Source organism: Amphiprion ocellaris, chromosome 23 (genome assembly GCF_022539595.1).
Source record: "Amphiprion ocellaris isolate individual 3 ecotype Okinawa chromosome 23, ASM2253959v1, whole genome shotgun sequence".
NCBI lineage: Eukaryota > Metazoa > Chordata > Actinopteri > Pomacentridae > Amphiprion > Amphiprion ocellaris.
In genome coordinates this window covers 3,843,392-3,868,925 of record NC_072788.1, presented here as the reverse complement: position 1 = coordinate 3,868,925, position 25,534 = coordinate 3,843,392, and the positions used below count along the sequence as shown (strand labels likewise).

The 25,534-nt window shown below is 36.4% G+C and overlaps 1 protein-coding gene across 1 annotated transcript; it reads right to left on the bottom strand.

Moving 5' to 3' along the window:
* Positions 1-14,687: 14,687 nt before the first annotated feature.
* On the bottom strand, positions 14,688-24,989 carry drap1 (DR1-associated protein 1 (negative cofactor 2 alpha)). Its single transcript, XM_023291541.3, has 7 exons — positions 24,787-24,989; positions 22,377-22,449; positions 22,035-22,128; positions 21,220-21,345; positions 19,257-19,347; positions 19,065-19,153; positions 14,688-15,948 (listed from the first exon to the last, which is right to left on the bottom strand). Exons 1-7 carry the CDS (start codon positions 24,826-24,828, stop codon positions 15,762-15,764), a joined length of 702 nt encoding a protein of 233 aa, XP_023147309.1. The 5' UTR covers positions 24,829-24,989; the 3' UTR covers positions 14,688-15,761.
* Between the last annotated feature and the right edge of the window lie 545 nt (positions 24,990-25,534).

Here is a 25,534-nt window from a genome sequence, read left to right as displayed (position 1 = left end):
TTCTCTCCCAACAGGAAAAGAGTCAGATGACAGACCGACGAGGTGAAGCTGAACGCGAGAAACGGCCCAGCATCCGGTTAAAACTGTCAAAATAAAACACGGAGCGCAACAGCCACGACCCTGTATTTTTTTAAAAAAAGCAAGAGTTATATCTATCTATCTGTGTGTGTGTGTGTGTGTGTGTGTGTGTGTGTGTGTGTGTGTGTGTGTGTGTGTGTATATACACCCAAGTATTGAAAAAAAATTAGCAAAAAAAATAGCAAAAATAATATATATATTTTTTGCCTCAGTTTTTTCTCTGTTTGGGTTTGTATACATTTATCCAAATATGGAAAAAACAACAAAAAATGTGCAAAAATATGAGCAAATTTTATATTTTTATATATATATATATATATATATATATATATATATATATATATATATATATATAAATATATAAATATATATAGGTAGGTATATATATATATATATAGATATATATGTATAGATATAGATAGATAGATAGATAGATAGATAGATAGATAGATAGATAGATAGATAGATAGATAGATAGATAGATAGATAAACTCAAATATTTTTTAAAATTATTTATATTTTGTCTATGTTTTGGGGGTTTCATATAAATATACAAATATAGAAAAAAATTTGCAAAATAATTGATGAATTAATAATTAATGAATTTATTTAACTTACTAATACAAAATAATTAAACATAAATAATGACATTTAACCCTGTAAAATCCACTGTTGCAGAAATAAATCTGTTTTATTTATGTTGCTATTATTTATTTTTTTATATATATATATATATATATATATATATATATATATATATATATAGATAGATAGATAGATAGATAGATATGGTGTTTTATATATATATAATTTTTTTATTATATGTTTTATATATAACATATTTTATGATATTTCTTTTCTACCAAGTTTCTGTAGACTGGAAGTCATCTTTTCTGTCAGTAGTTTTGGTATATCCACATTCAAAGTGACACAAAATCGCCTTTTGCACTCATGCGGCCCCATATCATCATACTTCCACCTCCGTGCTTCACTGTCAGGACTATACATTCACTGGGATAGCTCACATCGAACAACCTAATCTGAGCTTCACAAATTTAGCTAATTTGACCCAAAATTCATCCCTGTAGGCTTCTTTTTCTGGTATTTATCTAGGTTTCTTGTTGTCATTTTGTGCCAAAGTGCACACAAAGGGTACTCTTCTTGAATTTCCATCTGTTTTTTGTCACAGAAACTCTGATTTTGATTGAGCTATCTGAGCATCTTTTTCCTTTTTTAGGATTTTATTTAGCTTTCCCTTGCAATAAAATGAATAAAAGTCATATTATGATTTCAGCAGTAAAGTATTAAGTCAAGCAAAGTACAGTTACAGACTTTAAATAACACGCAGAAAACACCAAAGGCGGGGTAAGTAACTCATGTATTTTAACATCAAAGTGAAATTAAAGACTAAATTTATATGGTGTTCTCTGGTTGCATTCTATATAATGAGACTTTTATTTTAAAGTTGTAGTTTTCCGGTATTTTCACAAGCACTTCCTGTGCTAACTTCACACTGCTGGAAGGCCAAAACTCTGAAAGTGTGTCAAGTTTGCGGAGAAAACCCGACAAATGTAACAATGTAGAGGAAAAGATTGTGTTAAAATAAATAATAAAAGATTTTACCAAACATAGATTATTGTTAAACTGAAATAGCAACAACTGGCATTTTATAATTTGTTACAATAAAGATATTCTATAATATTACGGGAAGAAAAGCACATTTATGTTGCTTTGCTCACACGATGCAGCATGATTGGGCTTTTATTTTGAAATGCACACTAGACGCCCTATTTTTCCTCATCATAGCTGAACTAATTTCGGTGCGAACAGCTGGCAAATGAGGAAATGCTCCAAGACATTCACCAAAGAGTAATTCTTTTGAACAAAATAACAAAAGTCATTATAAATGTAAAATAAATGTAACTGTGGGAGCTTTTGTTGATGATTATCTTTAGCAAATGACCCCATAATGTCCAATAAAAAAAACACATTTGCGTACATTCCATGTTAATGTATTTATATTTAATACGCTATATGATTGCTTTATTAAATGCATGCCATCTGTGCTATTTCTGTTCGTTTCTTTGCTCCAATCTGATCTAAAAACACAATTTCAAGACTCCCTCCTATTGAATCAGTTGAAGTATTGAGCTTTAGTCACACTCCTCAAGGACAGCGGTTCATTAAAAGCATTCAAATAAATGAGGACAGACCAAGTCCTGCTATTTCAGTAAGGAGAATTTTCTTTTGAACAAAATAAAAAAGAGGGTGAAGTATCTGATCTGGTGGTTGTTGACCATAGAGTGAACTTTTAACTAACAGGTGGTTCTGGTGGTTGTTGACCATAGAGTGAACTTTTAACAGATGGTAGTAAGTACTGAAGATGTGTTTTCAGGCTCCAGAAATCCTATGCTGTGTTGACTTTGGGGTCCACTGTTAACCTATAGCTGATTTGTGACCCTTAGGAATGCACAGAAGGGGAGTCTTGTCTGAGGAGTTGTCACTCTTTAGTGGGGTTGTAAACCAGATGCTGTAATTTTATACGTTGCTAGAAGGTATAAAAACTGACCGTTGGTCTTTGTTCGAGAAGGATCATTGGGCCACATCCTTCCAGACAGCTCCTGTCTGTACGATACTGTTCTTTCTTTTAATAAAGTTCTTATTAAGAAAGTCAGTGTCAACGGGCGTTTCTTCTCCACCTGCACATCACGGACATCAGAGAAACAACGACAAATTTGTGGCGTCACGAACAGGATCAGATGCGGAATTCGTCGGCGGCTGGCAGCTCCCTTGGTCGCTCTTCACCGTCCTGATTCGACGCGTCAGGTGAGCTGGTTTCTCACTTAATTGGGACGCTGATTTGCTCATGGGGGCTGTGGGGCTTTTGCTGATGTGCTGCACTGTTAGAATTATGTGCGCTGATGTTCTGTGATGTGTTGGTGTTTGGAGCGATGTTCCGTCTAAATTGGGGTTAATTGCGCATAATTAGGTAAAGTGGGGATAGAATAGAGTAGATAAATGTTGGGATAGGAGAAATAGAAGTTGAAGTGAGATCGTAGGAAAATAGTATAGAAACCAAAGCAGTAGAGTTTATCCCTGGCCAGGGTTAGTGATTGGCATAATAGAGAATAGGAAAGAAGAGAAGAGAAGAGGATAGAGTTTGAGAAAAGAGACAAAAATAGAAGGCTCGAGGAGCCTATGAATAGATGTGTTTTTACTGAGTTGAAATGGAAAGTAGTTAAGGACAAGCCGCAGATTTGGACAAAGCCCTCTGGGAGGTAGGTAGCACTGGCCACAAACCCTGTTATGTGAATAGTCTACATGTAGCAGGTCGGTTCATAGAACTGGGGATATAATGATTATATTCAATCGTAAATAAGTTCCCTCTCAAGTTCCCACCGAAAGACGTCACGGTGTCCGAAGCAGCTTCTCGATTGGATGATTTATATCCCAGAATGGTAGCACAAATTTAGATGATAAGAGAAAGAGTAAAGTTAAAGAAGCGGCTCAAGCATGCTTTTAGGATATGTGTGAATGATTTGGTTCCGGGATCGATGGTTGACTGTGTTTTTGGATGATGTTAAATAGGCCTGTATGTTTTATTTTATGGATCTGATTTGTTTGTTTGTGAGTTGATTGATTGCTTCTGGTTTGTGCTTGCGCCAGTAGCTGCGTCTGTGTCTCGTCAGCGCTCTGTCTTAGCTGCCCCCGCCCTGCGTGTGTGCGTGTGCTGCTGTTGTGTGTGAAAGACTGGTATGTGCTGTAATGTGTGAATGGATTATATAAGAGATTTCTTGTTAATGAATATATACATATAGGTTGGGATGTAACCATTTAGAAGGAGAGACATTGTCGTTTCTTTAGTGTTAAAATGTATTAGCCTTTTTGTCTGCTAATATATATGAGCCACATTGAGGACTTTCTGTAATATTGCTAATATAATGAAATAAATGAGCCTTATAAAGGACTATTGTGAATTGATAATGTGTATGAGCCTCATGGTGGACGTTTATATATTTGATGAGATATATGAGCCTTGCTGAGTCCGAGAGACCAGTGAGGACATTCTGTTTGCATAAGCATAACTAAATATTTTAGAGGGGAAAACACACATAGGGAAAGAAAACCAATAAAGTTCTTTAGGGTCAGATGGTACATCTTGATTTTGTGGATGGTACTGGTGGATTGATTGGTTGATTGTGTGGTGTGTAATCTCGCATTCTCTTTTCTCTCTTTCTGGATGAGAGAAAAAGAGAACTGTGGTTGAGAACTTACAGTTGGATTTGAGCGCATTTCAATACTCCCTCGTTTGATTTTAAATTGATAATACATAATATAAATACAATTATGATATATGTTTAGAATGAATATAAAATGAAAGTAAGGGATTTCTTTGTAGAATAATATGATAGATACGATAGGTTTGTGCCTATTAATTGTTTATAGAGAGACTTTGTAGGGAACATTCCCATTGTGATAGATTAAAATAATATCAATGTTGGTAAATATACATTGACTATGCCGAGGCTCAGAGACTATTATAGACTCTTAGAGCAGGAAGATGTCACCCTGGTGAGGTGTACTACAATAAATCCAGCTGAGAATTTGCCAACTCCAGAGGATGGGGAACCACATGATTGTGTTCAGGAAGCAGAGAAATACTCAAGGCTCAGGTCTGATTTGCAAGCTTTTCCGTTGCATGAGCCAGACTTGGAGTACTGGACTGATGGATCCTGTTATCGAATAGGAGACAAATTGTGTGCTGGTTACGCAGTAGTGAAATTTCAGGGGAATGAATTTGTTGTTGAGGTAGCGGAGGTAATACCACAACCTGCCTCTGCACAGCTGGCTGAACTTGTGGGGCTGACTGAAGCATGTTTGTTGGCAGAAGACAAGCGGGTGACGATATATACAGATTCAGCCTATGCTCATAATGTGTGTCACTTGTTTGGAGCAGTGTGGAAGAATCGAGGATTCAAGAAGACAGATGGTTCTCCTATACAACATTGTGCTCAGATTATGAAGTTGCTGCATGCAATGATGAGGCCTAAGGAAATAGCAATAGCTAAGTGTGCAGCACATAAAAGTGACATTTCAAGGGTCACACAAGGTAATAAAGCGGCTGATGAAGCAGCCAAGGCAGTTATAGGTGCAGATAAAATGGGTAGAGTTCTTCTAGTTTCCCATGAAGTGGACTTGGAGGATAATATTACACTCAGAGATGTGATTTTGATGCAAGAAGCTGCATCTGCCATGGACAAACAACTTTGGTTGGACCGAGGTGCCACCCAGGATTCCACTGGTCTATGGAGAAATCATGAGGGGTTGATGGTGGCACCGCCAGATCTGTTGGGTCTGATGATTCATGAAGCGCATGGACCAGCTCATGTTGCAAGGGGGGAAGTTAGGAGAAAGATCACGAAAGAGTATGGGTTTTGGGCACCATACTTGCTTGAGCAGATTGATTATGTCATAGGCAGATGTATTATTTGTCTGAAACATAATGTTAGGAGGGGAGTGATGGTTCCTCCTGGGCACATTCCAACTCCAAAGGGCCCAATGCGTGAGCTAGTTGTGGACTTTGTTGATATGATAAGACCGGTGGGAGGAAAGAGATATATGCTAGTCGTGGTTGACAGGTTTTCACGTTGGCCTGAGGCGTGTCCAACCAAGTGAAAGGATGCTCAGTCTGTTGCTAAGTTCTTGTGCCGTGAGGTCATAAGTAGGTGGGGACTTCCAGATCGAATATCTTCAGACAATGGGAAGGAGTTTGTGGATAAAACGGTGATACTAATTCTACAAAAATTGGGAATTAAACAACGTCTGGGTGCTGTTTATCATCCGCAAAGCCAAGGTATTTGTGAGAAAATGAATGGTGTGTTGAAAAATCGCATTGTCAAAATCTGTCAACACACAGGTTTGAACTGGGTAGCGGCGCTTCCATTAGCATTAATGGTGTGTCGTTCGAGCGAGCTCCGTGATTTGCGTATGACACCTCATGAGTTGGCTACGGGAAGACGGATGCCAACACCTTGTTTGCGCACAAGCGGAAAGGGTCCGAGTTTGGCACTTTTGGAAGATGAAATGCGAGCGTACGTTAAGTACATGGCTGCTTTGCATAAGCGAATATCCACGTATGTTTCTGACAGGCAAAAACAGGAGGAGGTGCAAGAGAAGCTCGATGAGCAAAAGAAGGACGTGGTGCAGCCTGGAGACAAGGTATTCGTGAAGGTGTTTAGGAGGAAGTGGTTTAATGAACGCCGTGAGGGACCATTTGAAGTTGTTCGCAGCACTGGAACTGCGGTACAGGTCAAAGGGTCCCCGACGTGGTATCACTTGTCGCATTGTGTTAAAGCACCACAGGGAGAGGTACCACGATTACAGAGCAGAGATGATGAGGACTCAAGAGTGCCAGGAGAATCTGCTGAAGAAGCAGTGGTACATGAGGACCTCCAAGGTCACACTCCAGAAGGAGAGGTGGATGTTCTTGATGATTTTGAGCATACTTTTGATGATGCCAGAGATGACTTTTCAGTCAATGGACAGGAAAGGAGATTTGAGGACGTTGACTTACAACACGTCCCAGAAACAGCAGAATCTGTCTCTCAAGAATGTGAGTCAAAGACTCCAGAGGGCTGTGCCGCCTCTCCAGGAGGGTCAGCGGAACCACTTGGATCGAGGAGCCCAAGGCCAGTCCGGAGAAAGGTTAGACCTAGACGTTATGAGGACTAGGATTGAAGCGATCCTGAGGAAGTCTGTTCGGCTTCCATGTCAGTGTATTGAGGGATATCAAGTTCAGTGGGAAGATAATCATGGTAACATTATTGATTTATCAGATACATCACCTTCAGGAAAGTTTGTGTTCAATAATGACCCCATGAGGTTGAAGATGGGAGGAGACTGTAGTATTTATCTACGTAGATTTCAGTTAGAGGATCAGGGTGATTATAGATGTTCTCACCATGAATCACAGGAGCATGGTGTACAGTTAAATTTGGGGGCTAGTGTGGTGACTTTAGTGGAGATAAATGAGAGTAGGAATAAAGAGTCCCAAGTTGTTAAAGAACCACAAATGGTGACAACTATGGTACCAACTTTTTTGCCAAAAGTCGACAAAGTACAGCAGACATCTACTTCTTTGGTTCCGAAGGTTGCTGATGCATTACATTTAACCACAGTTGTGTCTACTCCAGTTACTACTTTGGTTACTACTATGGTAGGGGAGACTGTGACAAAACCGAAGGTAACAATATCTACATGGCGTTTAGAGCCCGCAAAGATGACACCGATACCTGTTGCTATATCTATGACGCCTACGACATTGAAGGATGTAGTGGATGTGAAGCGAAAGTCCCAGATAGAGTTGAAGGATGAATTGTTTGACAATAGTAAGCAAGTAGACAATCGAGAGCCACTTGTTGAGAATGATGATGTAGATTCATTGGAGACAGTTCAGATGAACATATCAGAGGTACAGAATGATGGTTGGACATCGGAAGATGGGACTGAGGCTTTGCGTACATTACGGAAGAGAGACACTAACTGGAAGGCGTATGGTTTTGACTCCTCAGTGATGAAAATTGCAGACCCATGGGCAAGTAGGAATTTGTGGTTTCAGCAGGTGACCCATTCTGTGAGATCTATTAGTAGGCTAAATTGTCCATGTCTGGTGAAAATTTCCATCTCCAGGACACATGGCCTTCGATTTTGGAGACGGTGCCGCATCCGTTGGCGGCTCCATGTCAATCGAATGCGTTAACATGGTTGTCTTATCAACAGGGGTCCCACCGGCAGCTGCCTTGAAGGCTTTGTGGGGAACTTTATTTCAGCCAGGTTCTATTTGTTCTTGGCTGAGGACATTGCCATATGTGAATTTGGATGGACCAACATGAGAATGTACTGACAGCACTCCTGATGCATTAGATGTGAAACCTGTGAGAGCTTTTGGTTGTTTCTGTTCCAATAAGGACATATATGGGATCTGGAATGTTTATGGAATATCTCGTTGTAATGAATATAGGATGCATTTGGGTAAGGGTAAACTTATAAATCCTCATGAATATGTTTCCTGTAACTTTCCGTTTGCCCCATAACCAGAATAAGACTGTGTGGGTGGCTTGATCGTCTTTTGCCTGCGAACGTTACTGTAGGAAATTTTAAGGATATTTGGTGGGTTTGTGGTGACAAGGCGTATTTTGTTTTTGCCAAATGGATGGACAGGGTGTTGTTATATGGCAACATTGAAACTCCCGTATGAGGTTTTTGGCTGTCAAGGACACTAATGCAACTAACAAAGTTCAGTCTAATGTTGCTCCTGCAAATAGGAAGAGAAGAGAGTTGGCGCAGTTTCATAATTTGGAATCCTACCATTGGAGGATAAGTTTGGGTGAAAAATGGGGTATAGGACTCCTTCCGTGGTATGGCGTTACGTTTTTGGCTGATCATATTGACAATATCACTTATACCCCTGCAGGGTTTTGCGAATGAGACTATAAGAGGGTTTGGTTATTTGTCGAATACTCAGAGGAGTCATAGACTGACATTGTTGAAAACATGATATGGCTCTGGACTATATTTTGGCCAGACAGGGTGGTTTATGTGTGGCTTTGAATTTAACTGGGGATGCTTGTTACACGTTGGTTCCAGATACTTCTGATAATATCACTAGTGTGATAGATGCGTTTGCAAGCCATAGGGATGCGTTTTGGTCCATCGGAAGGTAGCTGGGATGGTCTGCTAATGTTTGGCTGGAGGACCAATTGGGGTCCAATGGGAGCTGTTGTACTCCAAATTTTGATAGCGGTGTTCTTTTGTCACTGTGTGTGATGTTCTGTTTTCTGTACGTTGTTGTTGACCTTTGCGAAGGCTATGATATTGAGATGGGTTGGTGTTGTGCTGCCAGGTGACAACGTTTCAGATGCCGTTATTGAGTGGAGCTTCCTTGAGTGAAGATGAGGCAGATGTCATGGAGAGTCAGATGGTGGATAAATATCCCTTTTGACTGTCTCTTTTGGTGTGGTCCTACTTTTTCTTTTTGTAGTTCTTTTAAAGGGGGAAATGGGAACTTATGGTTTTTTGATTTGATTTTTTGAATTTTTTACTTTTACCTTTTAGTATATTGCAATATGTTATACTGTGTTTGATGTGTTTGTTGTTGCAAGATACTGGTTGGTGTGTTTTGTCTTCCCAGGAGACTATCTGGGAAATCGAGTAAAGAGCGGCTGTCGTTCAGAGATCTCTACAGCCAAATGGACTCATATGCTTGAATATGGACAATGCAATGGGGGAAGAATCCGAAGTGAGGACATTTACAGTGATGGCATACTACGACTGGAACTGTTTGATGGACGACAGTTTGATATATTCATGTTTTCATGTATGCCTATTGTATGGATTCTGTTTCCATATGTACTCTGTTTTTAATATTGGATGCTTATTCTTGTTTACATTTTTATATTATGAGTTAGTGATACTATTAATATGTTAGTTTTTGAGTTTTTATGCCTATATGACTGATATGAGGTGTTTATGACAGGGGGGTTCATTACTTGGATGTTTTCTCTTAGGAGGTGAGTACGTTGGGATCTCAGGTGTTTTCTTTTTTTCGACTGTTTAGGGGCAGTAATGCTAGGCAGGGTCAGGTCCATTGAAGGGTTCGATGGGTCGACCAGCCTGACATTGGATGTTTTTTGATTTTATTTCTGGGATTCCCATGTGTATTCGCTTCTACTTGTTTACATACTTGTTTGAACCTTTTGTCTAATTGGCTTGGAGTACTATATGTGGTCGCCTAGGGCAGAGGGACCGTGAGAGAATTTTCCTGTCTTGTTTGTTCGATGGATGATTTGGAAAGATAGCTGCCGGGCAGGTTTTTCGCTCTCACACTCCGTTAAATTGTTATACCTGTTGAGTTTATGCTGTGATTAGCACGGGCTAAATAGGAATTGTCATGTATACTATGTAATCGATACTATGGTGATGTTTTCGACGCTTTGTCAGCGCCGAAGGGGGGAAATATGAAGTATCTGATCTGGTGGTTGTTGACCATAGAGTGAACTTTTAACTAACAGGTGGTTCTGGTGGTTGTTGACCATAGAGTGAACTTTTAACAGATGGTAGTAAGTACTGAAGATGTGTTTTCAGGCTCCAGAAATCCTATGCTGTGTTGACTTTGGGGTCCACTGTTAACCTATAGCTGATTTGTGACCCTTAGGAATGCACAGAAGGGGAGTCTTGTCTGAGGAGTTGTCACTCTTTAGTGGGGTTGTAAACCAGATGCTGTAATTTTATACGTTGCTAGAAGGTATAAAAACTGACCGTTGGTCTTTGTTCGAGAAGGATCATTGGGCCACATCCTTCCAGACAGCTCCTGTCTGTACGATACTGTTCTTTCTTTTAATAAAGTTCTTATTAAGAAAGTCAGTGTCAACGGGCGTTTCTTCTCCACCTGCACATCACGGACATCAGAGAAACAACGACAAGGGAAAAAAAGAGGGAGTTTAAAGATTTTCTTCAAGCAGCACATTTAAAAGTGTTGAGCGTAGGGCCGGCTTAATGTTCTTAGTGCGGTTTGATGGGCTACTTACTGACTGAGGTGTGAGAGTTGTTGGTGAATTTCCACTGAAGTGGGGTCAGATTCACTTGCTTTGCTGCTGGAACTTGAGAAAAACAAGTTTCACTCCAAGGGTGACACTCTTATTTTCAGAATTGTCTTTCATTTTCTGTAAAAACCGCAGAGTAGTTCAGTAGATTCTGTTCATACAAATGTACAAACTGGTGCTTCAACAATGTAAATCTAGACTCTCTGCTAAACTGGATTGGTTACCACTGGCCTATTTCTCATGTAATATATATGAAAAGTCTCCTGTGATATATGCTGCATTTATTATCATATAAATGCTGCGCTATGGAAGACCATTTGTGCCAAGAAAGAAAACGCATGAAAGCTTGGATGTGAGAAAAATGGAATATAAACAAGTCAAACTTAGGCGATGAATATGTTAAATATGACTTTTAAAAAATTTTTTACGCTACATAATTTGCCGTTACATGCAGTTAGTTGTATTTGTATGGCATACCAAAATTTTAGCCCATCCCACACAAAATTACATGACTCTAGTATTTTTCCACACATACAAAGGATTTTAAAAAATAATATATGAGCTCTTTCATAATAAAATACTTTTTAATCCCCTAAGTTTTTAACAAGTGCAGTATTTTTTAATTTTGATGATTTAATATTGTCTCCATACATGTGTGTATGGAGACAAAGGCAATTTTTTGAGCAAGTTCTGGACAAATACGAATAATTTCTAATTATTTTGCACATATTTCAGGTCATTTTTGACAAATTTTGACAACATTTAGAGAACGCACTTATTTTATGAGGTCAAATTTGAGCCATTTTGGACGTGTTTTTAGTAATTTTTTGGAACTCTTCTAAGCCATCCTAGATGTTTAACTCATTTTGGACAGGTTTTGAATGGTTAAGGAGGATTTTTTAGAGCAAGTTCTGGACAAATTTTGAATAATTTCTAGTCATTGTGCACATATTTCGGGTCATTTTTGACAACATTTAGAGAACACACTTATTTTATGAGGTCCAATTTAAGTCATTTTGGACATATTTTTATTGCTTTTAGTAATTTTTGGAACCCTTCCAAGCCATCCTAGATGATTAACTCATTTTGGACAGATTGTGAACAAGAAAAGACAATTTTTTGAGCAAGTTCTGGACAAACTTGAGCAATTTCAAATCATTTTGCACATATTTTGACAACATTTTGAGAACACACTTATTTTATGAGTCATTTTGGATGTGTTTTTGTTTTTAGTCATTTTGGAACCCTTCACAGCCATCCTGGATGTTTAACTCATTTTGGACAGATTGTGAACAGTAAAAGAAGATTTTTTTAAGCAAGTTCTGGACAAATTTCGAATAATTTTGGACCCCACTGCAGACCATGAATTGTTTAAAGATTTCATCCGTCGGAAATCATACGACTGAGCAGCCTCGATGCCGCTCTCCGAGTGCTTCTCTTGTTTCTCCATGTGTACGAAATGCAATTTTCTTCACTTTACTTTGTGTTTAATACATGTGAAAATCTCCCACACGCCACCTACCAGGGCGGAGCGGGAACATAATCCTCAGAAGGCATTTAAAAATAGCCTCGAGCAGAGATTTGCTAGCGTATTAATGAGCTGTCTCCCGGTGTGCCCTCTGATCAAGGGCTGAAACACAAGGTGCAGCTTTAAACATGTGCTTTTTCAAGTAGCCGCACAATGAAGGGCTTTAATTCCCCAGAAAGGTCAGGGAATTCCTTCTTCGCCCGCACTTCCCATGTGTCTAAAAGTCAGTGGCTCGGTGGGAGGGGATGGGAATCAGAGGGCCACCTTTGGCCCCGCCGGCTGCTGTGTGGAAACAGTGTGCTTCCTTCTGCTGGCCCTTTGATGCCTCCCCTTCCCCTCCCTCCTTGCCTGCCGTTTGTTTGAACACCGACCTCCTAAAGTCAACCCCTACACACACACACACACACACACACACACACACACACACACACACACACACACACACACACACACACACACACACACACACACACACACACACGCACACGCACACACACACACACACACACACACACACACACCAAAAACCCCACCCTCCTCACGGTCCGCTGAGTCAACGCTTGTGCAGGAAGGATGCGGTTGTTTTTGCGGCCCCCAGCTCCGTGTTGCCCGGGAGGGGGGGTATATAGAAGAGGAGGCATTTACGCGACAAAATGGACTACAGTGCAAAAGCTCAAAATCTTACCAAGTCTATTTGTCTTATTTTTAGTCAAAATGTCTCATCCCACTTGATTTAACATAAATTCACTTAACAAGTGACATTTCAGCAGATGGAGAGACTTGTTTTAAGACAATGCATCTTAAATATCTTGTTTTGAGTTGCATTTTGCAAAAAAACTCAAATGAGTTTAATACATCTGAAATTAGGAGGTTACATGAAAGCAAAAATCTATTTTTGAGTGAAAAACTTTTTTTTTTTTTTTTTTTAGCATGTCTGGCTTATTTCAAGACACCTAAGCTTGATAATCCCGGTAAAATAGAGCTTAACCCTCGTGTCGTCCTGTGGGTCAAAATTGACGTTTAAAAGTTTGAAAATGTGGAAAAATATATATATCTTCACAGTGAAACTTCTGATGTCCACATTTTCAACATCTTTGGGAAATCTTTGAACATTTTTAGGTAGAAAAAAAAGAAATGTTATGTTATGTGAATGTTCTTTAAGAAAATTTTAGAAGTTTTACTGATATATATGGAATCACTTTAGATATTTTTATGATTTTTTTGGGAAGATTTTTACTCATTTTTTGAAAATATTTACAAGAATTTTCTTGCCAAATTTGGGGGATTTTTTTTAAATAAAACTTTTAAGGGAAACTTTTAAGGAATTCTTGGAATTTTCTTCCTGAAGGTTTTGCAAATTTTCAGAAACTTACGGGATTTTTTTGCTGAATTTTTGGATTTTTTTCAGACAAGGAAACAGCATTTTTTGGTGCCTGTAAATGAAGACAGCAGGAGGATTAAAATAAGTTTTTGCCGCTAATTTTAAGATCTCAATACTCTATCATCTTATTTCATTAAATCTTACCAAGCCATTTTTCACTTGTTCTACTGGCAGATTTTTTCACTTATTTCAAGGGAAAGTTCCTTGAATTAAGTTTTTTTTCTCGTTTTGAGAGGGGCATTTTTTCCGGTGTAAAGAAGAGGAAAGAGGCTGGTCGCTTTTCTGCAAGCATCTTTTTCCACAAACCTGTGCCGTCTTGCACTTATCTGATTCAATCCGGCGGATAAATACCAGCTTTCGTCTTTCAGGTTGTGTGAGTCACCGGCCGGTAAACCACCGCGAACCGCATCCATGGGAGACTCCTCTGTATTTGCAACACATAGAAAAGGAAGGTAATCAAAATCACACTGGAAAAAAATGCCCCTCTCAAAACAAGAAAAATAACATTTCAAGGAACTTTTACCTTGAAATAAGTGAAAAAAATCTGCCAATAGAACAAGTGAAAAATGGCTTGATAAGATTTATTGAAATAAGATATGATATTTAGAATATAGAGATCTTAAAATTAGCTGGGAAAACTTATTTTAAGCTCTATTTTGCCAGGATTGTCAAGCTTAGGTGTCTTAAAATAACCCAGAGATGCTAAAAAAAATAGCAGTTTTTCACTCAAAAATAGATTTTTGCTTTCATGTAATCTCCTAATTTGAGATGTATTAAACTGATTTTGAGTTTTCCTGTAAAATGCAACTCAAAACAAGATATTTAAGATGCACTGTCTTAAAACAAGTCCCTCCATCTGCTGAAATGTCACTTGTTAAGTGAATTTATGTTAAATCAAGTGGGATGAGACATTTTGACTAAAAATAAGACAAATAGACTTGGTAAGATTTAGAGTTTTTGCAGTGCAAGGAGGCGCAGCATCGAGTCAGGACTACAAAGGATGTGCTCCACACCTGTAGAACTGAAATATGAAGGGGTAAGCACTTTGGCTGCATTCAGAATCATTTTCTTGCGTCCAAAACGGCAAACAAACCCAAACTTTTAATTGAAATATGAACTTTATTTCACCCATACAAAATAAAAAGAATGTTAAAAGTTTACAATACAGTGTCACCTGTCTGTTCGCAACCATTTCATAACAAGACCGACACATAAACGGGAGCCCCATCTGATAACAATTAAAACAATCTAAAAGAACGGGGGGGGGGAAATGTTTACTCAAAATCGGAGGGGTGACCAGAAAAAAGGAGACTTTAAAATCAAAGTGATGGTCCAAGAGTCACAGTATACTTCGGGGGGGGGGGCATTTAATGGTGGTGTAAAATAATACACAAGCAACTAACCCCTGGCGACGTGAACACAATGTGAACCCTTAACCTGCTGGCTTGTGGGTCGTGGAAGTTTACAGTTCTCTTGATAAAAACGTGACTTAAAAATAGGAACTAATTTGAAAAAAGCTGCAGCTAGCTAAACCTATAGTAAAAATACACCTGCTTCCTTGTTTACGTTGCAGCCCGACAGCTGGACTGACAAAGCCGGGAAGTTGGGCTCACATCTGAACAGCGGTAGCCGATCGATTACGTGGTGATGTAACACTTCGGCGGCAAGTGAGGTCTGGTTTCCCTTCGACAAGCACGGCTCTAACTACCACTTGCGGAACATTTTTCTACCAACCTGAGGGTCTGAATGACAGCGACTGATATGTTCGCAGCTACTACGGAGGACTGAAAGTGCCAAAAAAGAAAAAAAAAAGAAGTTACAACACAAACCACACCTATCCTGTCTGAGGGGGGGGGCTCGTAGCAAAAAACAGTGACGTTTTTCCTATGCAAAAATCGACCGACTTGTTAAAAAACATCCTCCTCTACGATAAAATAAAACCTTTTATTTTGTTCTCTCCTTAAAAAAAAACGAAAATTAAAACACAATGTACAACGAGTTTTCTGCCTCTTGCGGGCGGTGGACCGCGATGAAGAGTCTTTCCCTCCTCTGCTTTACGAGCAGCCACCGGAAGAACAACTTAAGAATCTGAAAATAACGCTTTAAGAGTGTGTGTGTGTGTGTGAGAGAGCGAGTGAGTGAGCGGTGGAGGGGTAAGGGAGGAAAGAGGGAGCTAAGAGTCATAGTCTTCGTCATCGTCCTCCTCGTTTTTGTGCGGCGCAGGGGGAGGGGGAGGCGGCACGACGCTCATCATGGACGGGTGGGGGGCGAAGGCCATGCCGCCGGGGGGCTGCGCTGGAGCCATGCCGCCCATTGACACCATGTTGCCCATGTGCATGTACTGGGGGGGCACATTTGAGCTGTGGAGGGGCACACACAGGTGGAAACCAGGTGTTAGGAGTGTCGCCCAATCAAATCAGCCTCATTTTTCACTCCTGCATCTCTATGGAAACAACACAATCATGGCTAGAAATAGAGAGAAGTGGAAAATGTTGCCTATGCAGTTTTATATGGAATCACAGGAGTGCCATAATTAAAGATAAATCTGTTAAAAAGTAAGGAAGTAAATGTGTAACGATAGAGAGGAAAAAATAAAAGAATGAATACAAAATAAATCTGTTAATAAGTAAGGAAATAAATGTGCAAATATAAAGAAGAATAAAAATGAATAAATCTGTTAAAAAAAATAAGGATTTAAATGTGTAAATATAAAGGGGAAAAAGTTGAAGAAAAAATAAGAAATAAATCTGTTAAAAAATAAGGCAAGAAATGTGTAAACATAAAGAGGAATAAATAAATTTATTAATAAATAAATTTATTAAGAAAATAAGGAAATAAATGTGTAAATATGAAGAGGAAAAAACCAAATAAAAAATACATCTGTTAAAAAAACAAGGAAATAAATGTGTAAATTTAAAGAGCAATAAATAAAAAACAAATCTGTTAAAAATAAGGAAATAAATGTGTAAATAAAAAGAGGAATAATTAAAAGAATAAATAAAAAATGAATCTTAAAAAAATAAGGAAATAAAGAAATAAATGTGTAAAAAGAAAAGGAAATTAAAAAAAATTAAAATAACTATTAAAAAGAAAGGAAATAAATGTGTAAATATAAAGAGGAATACATTTTAAAAATCTGTTAAAATAAGGAAATAAATGTGTACATATAAAAAAAGTAGGAATAAAGGAATAAAAAAATGGAAAAACAAAAATAAAAAACAAATGGAAAAGGGAAAGGCTAAGACAAAATTGACCTTTATATTTCTAGATTTTTTAAATAACTTATTTTTAAAAATGTATTCCTCTTTATATTTACACATTTATTGCCTTATTTTTTAAAACAGATTTATCTTTTATTATGGCACTCCTGTGATTCCATATTTATAAGCCATAAATCATAAAAGATTAAGTTGCATTTTTTTTTGGATTATTTATTTATTTAATTTGGTTAATTTTTGAGGCAGAACCGCAGGCCAAACATGATTAGTCTAATCATCATTTGACAGTTTAAAATACAGTGATTTTTATCAGTATTTACAATTTCTGGCTGTGATAGATACTGTAATTTTTCCTGAATTCCTTTCACATCCATCGGTGGAGGTTTATAGGGTTATTTTTTGCCTGTAAAACTTGTACTTTTAAATGTAAATATAAAAACAATCACTGTTTGAATTAAATGTACATCATCTCCCATTGTTGTAGGCTTTAATGTAGGTACTAAACTACATAATAAAGCATACAGCATGTAATATATACAATACCTACTGTAAAATGATAGCATTTTTTGGAGTTGAGTTACAAAAGAAAGTCCATCGTACTATACTAGAAAATTATGCAATCTGTGTGTCAAATAGCTTCCATTGAGAACTTACTGACTTTTAAGTGTATTATCTTTTTCTTCTCACCTGCATTGAATCACTACAGTGAATTTGGGACGCTCCAAAGCTTTTCTCATTGTTTCTAATGGAAAAACAGCGCCCCCTTCCTGCGTTTGACTGTCAAGTCATCCAGCAGAATTCTGTCTTGCACAGACGTTGTATTTTACAGCAGCAGATGTAAACGTGACATTGTTTGAGAAATAACTCATTCTTTTCCACGTTGTCTTACAGATGAAAGGTAGATCAATAAAAAGCATCGTTCCTCAACTCGGTTTTATCAGGGATTTGATTTGGATTTTTCTACAATGACAGGACATTCATAGAAAGCACGGTATAAAAAGAGAGCTCAGCAGTGACAGCTTTAAACTGATCTGGAGAGTTATGTGTTAAGTGTTCTTGTCTTAAAGGGCCCCAAAGGTGTACTCTATGGATTAGTGAGAGTGCCAAATTACAAAAATAAAGCTATAAAAGAATAATAAAGTAAAAGTGAAAATATAAAGATGAATAAATAAAATAAATAAATCAATGTTGCTTTAAAAGCAAAGGAAATTTCTGCTTATTATTTTATTTATTTGTCTAAATATTTATATTTTTATTAGCCTTTTCTTTTATGGATTCATTTTGAGATGACTATTTCTTTATATAGCAACATTTTTTGTTTTATTTATTCGTCTTTACATTTCCATTTTAATTTGCTTATTCTTTTATAGATTAGTTTTTGTAATTTGGCACTCTCACTACTCCATAGCTCACCGGAGTGCCATAAGAAAACATAAATCTGTGTAAAAACAAGGAAATGAATCTATAAATAAAGAAGAATAAATAAATAAAAAAATCTGTTAAAAATAAGCAAATACATGTGTAAATATAATGGGGAACAAATAAAAGAACAAATGAAAAATGAATCAGTTAAAAAACAAATAAATAAATGTGTAAGCAATGACAAAATAGAAAAAGGAAAAAAAGGGAAACGCAAAGACAAAATTTTCCTTTACATTTCCATATTTTTAAATTAATTGTTATATTTATTCCTCTTCATATTTACACATTTATTTCTTTATTTTTAAGATTTTTAAAATTTCTTTTTATTCCTCTTTATATTTAAACATTTCCTTATTTTTAACAGATTTATTCACAATTTTTTTTATTCCTCTTTATAATTACACATTTATTTCCTTATTTTTTAACAGATTTATTTATTTATTTCTGTTTATATTTATACATGTATTTCTTTATTTTTTAAACAGATTTGTTTTTTATTTATTCCTCTTCATGTTTAAACATTTATTTGATTCCATAGCACTCAACCACACGTAGTGCTGCTATAGAGTGAAAACCACACATTACCAAGCTTTGTTTTTCAGATAAACCAAAGAATTCTATGTTCTCCTGCCTTCTATGCTCTAAAAATGGTTTCAAATCTATTAATCAGGAGGGGTTTCATTGGAGGTTTTCACAGGGCAGAAGCAGCAATACCCTCCTCGTCTCTGATTTTACAGCCTGAGAGGATAATTATAAATACGTCGTGCTACCAGCTGTAAAGTGTGGATTTAGATCAGATCTGGTCAAACAGAGTCTCGACACAGCTGCTCCGTTACCTGTGGAACCTGGATGCAGCCTGCAGATTTGTGCTCGACTGAGAGCCATCCTCCTCATCCCCGTCTGTCTCGCTGTCTTCCGAGTCGTCCTGTTTTGAGGGAAACAACAGTGAACCCTCTCACCTCAAATAAACACAATAAATCATCTTGGCCAACAGATAAAGGCTCCCGCATGCAAATCGTATCTCCCACCTCTTGCTCCGACTCTGTTCCAGACAACTTCTTGTCCTTGCCTTTGGTTCCGGCCCCTCCGTTCTTGCGACCGGACCCTGGTTTGCGACCCCTGAGGATGGAAAATAAAAATGTAGATGCTGTTTGAGGTGTAAAAACAAGCACTGTTTATCCGCCGAGCTTTTGAAGAAAGTTGCTCTACACAATCAATAAAACAAAGACGGTCCTGGAGGCTTTTCTTTGAGATGAAAACTAAAAATGCCCTGCGTAGACTTTGTGCATTAATATCTGTTTCATATGGAGCAGTGAGAGTGCCAAATTCCAAAAAAAAAAAATCTATAAAAGAGTAATTACTTAAAGTGGGAATATAAAGGACAAACAAATAAAACAAAAAATCCATGTTGCTTCAAAAGCAAAGGAAAAGCACGTTTCTTCTTTTTTTTATTTATTTGTCTTTATATTTATACTTTCATTAGCCTTTTCTTTCATGAATTAATTTTTTGATTAATATTGCTTTATATTGCAACATTATATATTTTTTATTTAATTTATTCATCTTTATATTTCCATTTTTATTTGCTTATTTTTCTACAGATTCATTTTTTGTACTTTGGCACTCTTACTACACCACAGATTCACAGGAGGGCCATAATAAAAGATAATGTTGTTAAAAAATAAGGACATAAATGTGTAAATATAAAGAGAAATAAATAAAAGAATAAATTAAAAAATAAATCTATTAAAAAATAAGGAAATAATCATACAAATATACCGAGGAAAAAATAAAAGAAGAAATTTCAAAAAATAAATCTGTTAGAAAATAAGGAAATAAATGTATAACTATATTGAGTAATAAATAACACTAACAAAAAAAAAACAAACCTGAGGAAAAAAATAAATAAAAATAAATATTCCTATAAAATGGAATAAAATTTTAAAAATCATTTTAAAAATATGGAAATACAAAGGTAAAATTTTTCTTTGTTTTTTTTTCAGGTCTTATTGTTTTCACTGATTTATTTTTTTAATTTTTTCCTTTTTATATTTACACATTTATTTCCTTTTTAAAAAAAAAAAAAAAAAAGATTTATCTTTATTATGGCACTCCTGTGATTCCAGTTTCAGATAGATGCTGTTAACAAAAAACCAACAAAAAAACACACAGTCATCCACATTTCAGGAGCTCATAAACAAATCAAAAGTTAAAAAGTTATTCTACGGCATAAATCTTCTGGAAATGAATCCCCATGCAACATTTAGATAACTCTGTGACCGATGCTATTGGTGGAAATTGAACCATTTATATTTTCGGATGCTGTGACTCTGCATGCTTCATCCCAGCACCCACTTTAAATTGAATCTGAATGGAATCAGCCACACTTTTTAGTGAAAAGAAGACTCCTTACTCATTTAATTTATGTGTAATTCTCTGCCAAGTCTCTGTGCTACAAATTAGCTGCGGTGCCAGTGTTTGATTTGACAGTCGATACTGCTTTTTCTCCTCTCCAGTTCCTCAATAATTAATTCTTCCTCTGAGGAGCTGAAGGGGAAAAAAAGTGCCCGCTCTTTAATTTTCTTTCTTTTTTTTGTGCTTAATCTATAATCACAAAACAAAATGGAAACAGTAATGAGGTAACCCTGCAAGGACAACAAACACATCGCCACAGTCTGTTTCGATTTAGAGTCGTACTTGTTTCCAGAAAAGGAAAAGAAAAACAAGCTCAAGTCCATATAGAGAGCATCGTCCTGTTAATTATGAATCATTGATTTCCAGCTAAAACCAATGTGGTTTCAGTGTAACCATTTATCAGAGGCAACCGAATTAGACATTCCTAAAACGAGTGAGTCAAAAGCAGATAACTCTTTTGCAAGAATAATAACAACCATCATCCTGCTTAAGCTTTCCTGTGTAAACAGAAGTCTTGACTTTTTGATTCCTTAGTAATCATTGTGAAATGCAAACACATGAGTGCGTGAGAGAGACCTGCGTGGGACTTTTTCTCCTCCCCCCTCGGTGTGGTTCTCCTCCCCGTCGCCCTGCATGTCCGGCACCGTCGCCACCAGGTCTTTTAAGAAATCAAACTGTTGCTCCAGCTCAATACACTGCTTTCTGTAAACACAAATTCACACTTTTCAGTCACGGCCACCGGCTTCACAGCACTCTGAGCGGAGAATAAACTCAACCTAATGTAAAACAGATAGATAGATGGATGGATGGATGGATGGATGGATGGATGGATGGATGGATGGATGATGGATGGATGGATGGATGGATGGATGGATGGATGGATGGATGGATGGATGGATGGATGGATGGATGGAGTTGATTGATTGATTGATGGATGGATGAAGTTGACTGATTGATTGATGGATGGATGGATGGATGGATGGATGGATGGATGGATATTCATTTCAACAACATATACAATCTGAAACAGTATAAGATTCTATCGGCAGCCACATCTCACTCGTCTCCAGAAATACTTTCAGATTCGAGGGATTTGGCAATGTGTTGCAAATCCGCTCAGCAGGAACATCAGGATAAGACTGGCATCGCAGGGACCCGCACAATCCACTATATTGTGCAGGTGCATTAAAACATCTTCAGGTAAATCCAAAGAAAATGAAGATATAACACCTTTTCCAGCGGCATGTATCCAAAATCAAATTACAACTTTATGCATGATTTCTTCTTATTATTCAGTGGCCTGAGTTCACATCTGTGGCAGAGGACGGCTTTGTCTCCCAAGAACATAGAGCATTGACAAGGTGCTTTATCAGGACAAACAGAATACATACAGATGTGACGTTGTCATCGTCTTTGCATTCCTAGATTGGGTGACTTGACAGGCCTTTGTCAGCAACGATTCCAAAAAAAGCTCCAGGGCTCTCGCTGACGTCTCAGTTAAGGAAATTACGATGCAGCAGGTTCTGTGCGCATTATTTACATAAACTGCATTTGCTTGCATAGCCTAGTTATAGAAGAAAGAATCATAACATTCAATTATGAAAATGGAAAGTCTGAACAGTTTGCTTTGATTTTTACTGTCTATTATTGTTGATTTCAGCAATTAATCATCAACAAACATGATAAAACCTGTTGAATTTGCAAACTGAATATTTTTTCGTCAGGAAGGATACAAATAATAACAGGTACTGCTGCAGCCACTTTTCCTATTTCTTCATCCGTCTGCATAATCTTCTTAATCCTCGCCTGAAAAGAGAAAAGGTCAGATTTATGTATGTGTACACCATGGGTCAGTTCAGACAGAGTTTAAGAATTATGTTGCTGCAATGTCTCAGGGGGTCAAAAACAAAGTTCTATAAAACATTTTTGCTGATTTTTGTGAATTTTTTTATTCACATCTGGGAAATTATATGGCATTGTTCTCTTTTGTTGCTTTCAGTGCAACATATTACAACACATTTATATCCTTGTTCACTTGTCAAATTACCTTTTTAATTCACGAATATGTATTGAAACATCTGGTAAGACAAAATAAGCATTATTTCAGCATAAAGACAGCATGGAAGCGACTTGTACGTTTGCACATATAATGACAAATCCTTACGAATGCGTCCTTGTCATCATTTAGGCACGTCAAATAGCAAAAAATTCTAACTTTAACTACCCATACATGCGATGGATCAAAGTTTTCTAGCATGAGGCCAAAAAATTTGGTGAAATGTAGACCAAAGACTGTATTTTTAGTAGTAAACATAGATACAGCTTTAATTTATAAGCTTCCTGAGAACCCAGTACCATCCTCGTTTTAAAAAATTTACTTTTCAAAGGCTAATAATTAAACATGGCCTCTGCTGAAGCCGTTCAATCATTAAAATCAGCTAGAAACTATTTTGTCTGTGTCTTCACCTAATTCCATGCCTCTTGGATCCTTAGTTAAAATGTTTTGAGAGTGAAAATAAAAACATTCTCAGGTCTAAAAACATGTGAAATTCTCAACAAATCAGCTAAAAATATTTTACAGAATTTTAGTTTTGGCTCCCAAAATAAGAAATAAATAAACTCCAATGAAATCAGAGACAGTGTGGTATGGAGCAGTGAGAGTGTGCAATTACAAAAATAAATCTATGAAAGAATAATAAAGTAAAAGTGGAAATATAAAGACGAATAAATAAAATAAAAATAATCTATGCCACTTTAAAAGCAAAGGAAAAGCACATTTGTTCTTCTTATATTTTATTATTTTATTTATTTGTCTTTCTATTTATACTTTTATTAGCCTTTACTTTTTGATTTTGATTAATAGTGCTTTATATTGCAACATTATTTTTTAAAATTATTTATTAATCGTTATATTTCCACTTTTATTTGCTTATTCTTTTATAGATTTATTTTTCTAATTTGGCACTCTCACTACACCACAGAATCACAGGAGTGCCATAAGAAAACATAAATAGTTTTTTTTAAAGGGAATAAATGCGTAAATATAAATATAAAGAGGAATAAATAATAATAATAATAATAATAATAATAATAATAATAATAAATCTGTTAAAAAATAATGAAGTAAATGTGTAAATATAAAGAGGAATACATGAAAAAACTAATCTGTTAAAAATAAGGAAATAAATTTGTAAATGTAAAGAGGAATAAATAATTAAAAAAATTAATCTGTTTAAGAATAAGGACATAAATGTGTAACTGTACAGAGGAATAAATACAAGAATAAATAAAAAAATTAAATGTGTTAAAAAATAAGGAAATAAATGTGTAAACAAAGAGAAATAAAACAATAAGGAAATAAATTTATAAATATGAAGAGGAATACATAAAAAATTAATGTTTTAAACAAATGTATAAATATAAAGAGGAATAAATAAAAAACAAATTAAAAATATGGAAATATAAACGTAAATTTTGTCTTTGCTTTTCCCTTTGTTTTTTCCGTTTTTTTGTTCTTTTTTCAGGTATAATTTTTTAACATTTTTTTTTAATTCTTCTATTTATTTCTCTTTGTATTTACACATCTACTTCCTTCTTTTTTCACTCCTGTGATTCCACAATATGATCTGAAATGACACCAACTGACCCTGACAACTAACTTCAGGATTGATTTGAACTCAGTGTTTGTCAACTACAGCGTCAGCAAAACATTAGTCTTTTCCGAAACGTGAGAATCTTTTTTGTAAAACGCAAAAACCATTCCTTCCTTTCATGCTAAGCGGATTCTAAGTAATATGTGCAGTGTAAACACTTCCAAAGATTCCTCACTATGCAGCTAAATATAACAGTTTGGTTCAGATTTGCAACGTTCCCGTTAGCTTGACATGCTAAAAACATGAATTAGCGGTGTGTAACTTATGTAGCACGCCCGAAACGCAACTTAAAAAGCAATAAGCTAGTTAGCTAAATCAACGACTTATCTCAAGCGCTCTGCATTTTGCGGTAATTAGCCCGCTAGTAGTCGGCTTCTTGGCTCTCCAGCAACAAAAGAGGCCAAATCCGACTCAGGCTAGCTAAAGTAGCTTTCCATTTCAGAGTTTGCTAACGTTAGCTTAGCTTCAACACCGGTGCGGGAAAACTTACCGGGGGGAACCTGGCGTTGTATTTCTTCTTTTTGCTGGGCATATTTAAATTACCCGGATGGCTAGAGTAAAATAAAAACGAGCTATATCCTGAAATGTTCCTCTATAATCATATATAATTCGCCGCCACCGCGCTCACACCGGATAGCGGTAGGTAGCTACCCGGCTAACTCGTTAGCACGTCGTCGTCACCCGTTCCTCGTTTGGACGGCAGGTTGGTTGTTTGGCTGCGCGGGGTCCTAGCGCCGTCCGGTTTATTTTTTAACAATTTAAAAAAAAATGTATTCCTCTTTATATTTGCACATTTATTTCCTCATTTTTTAACAGACTTATCGTTTATTATGGCACTCCTCTGATTCTATGATGTAGTGAGAGTGTCAAATTACAAAAATAAATCCATAAAAGAATAAACAAATAAAAGTGGAAATATAAAGACGAATAAATAAAATAAAACACAAATAAAGTTGCTACATAAAGACATATTATTCAAAAATTAATCCATAAAAAAGGCTAATAAAAGTATAAATATAAACACAAATAAAATAATAATAAGCAGAATGTGCTTTTCCTGTGCTTTTAAAGCAACATTGATTTTCTGTTTTATTAATTTCCACTTTTACTTTAATATTCTTTTATAGATTTATTTTTTTGTAATGTGGAACTCTCACTACTCCGTATAATTCCATATTTATTACATTATTTGTGTGTGGGGATATATATATATATATATATATATATATATATATATA

Excerpts from the sequence above, each read along its gene's own strand:
- drap1 (XM_023291541.3), bottom strand. The coding sequence starts at position 24,828 with ATGCCCAGCAAAAAGAAGAAATACAACGCCAGGTTCCCCCCG. Across the intron at positions 19,154-19,256 it reads GAACAGAGTCGGAGCAAGAG|GACGACTCGGAAGACAGCGA; the intron begins GTGGGAGATACG and ends CCCTCAAAACAG. Across the intron at positions 15,949-19,064 it reads GCTGCATCCAGGTTCCACAG|CTCAAATGTGCCCCCCCAGT; the intron begins GTAACGGAGCAG and ends GCCCCTCCACAG.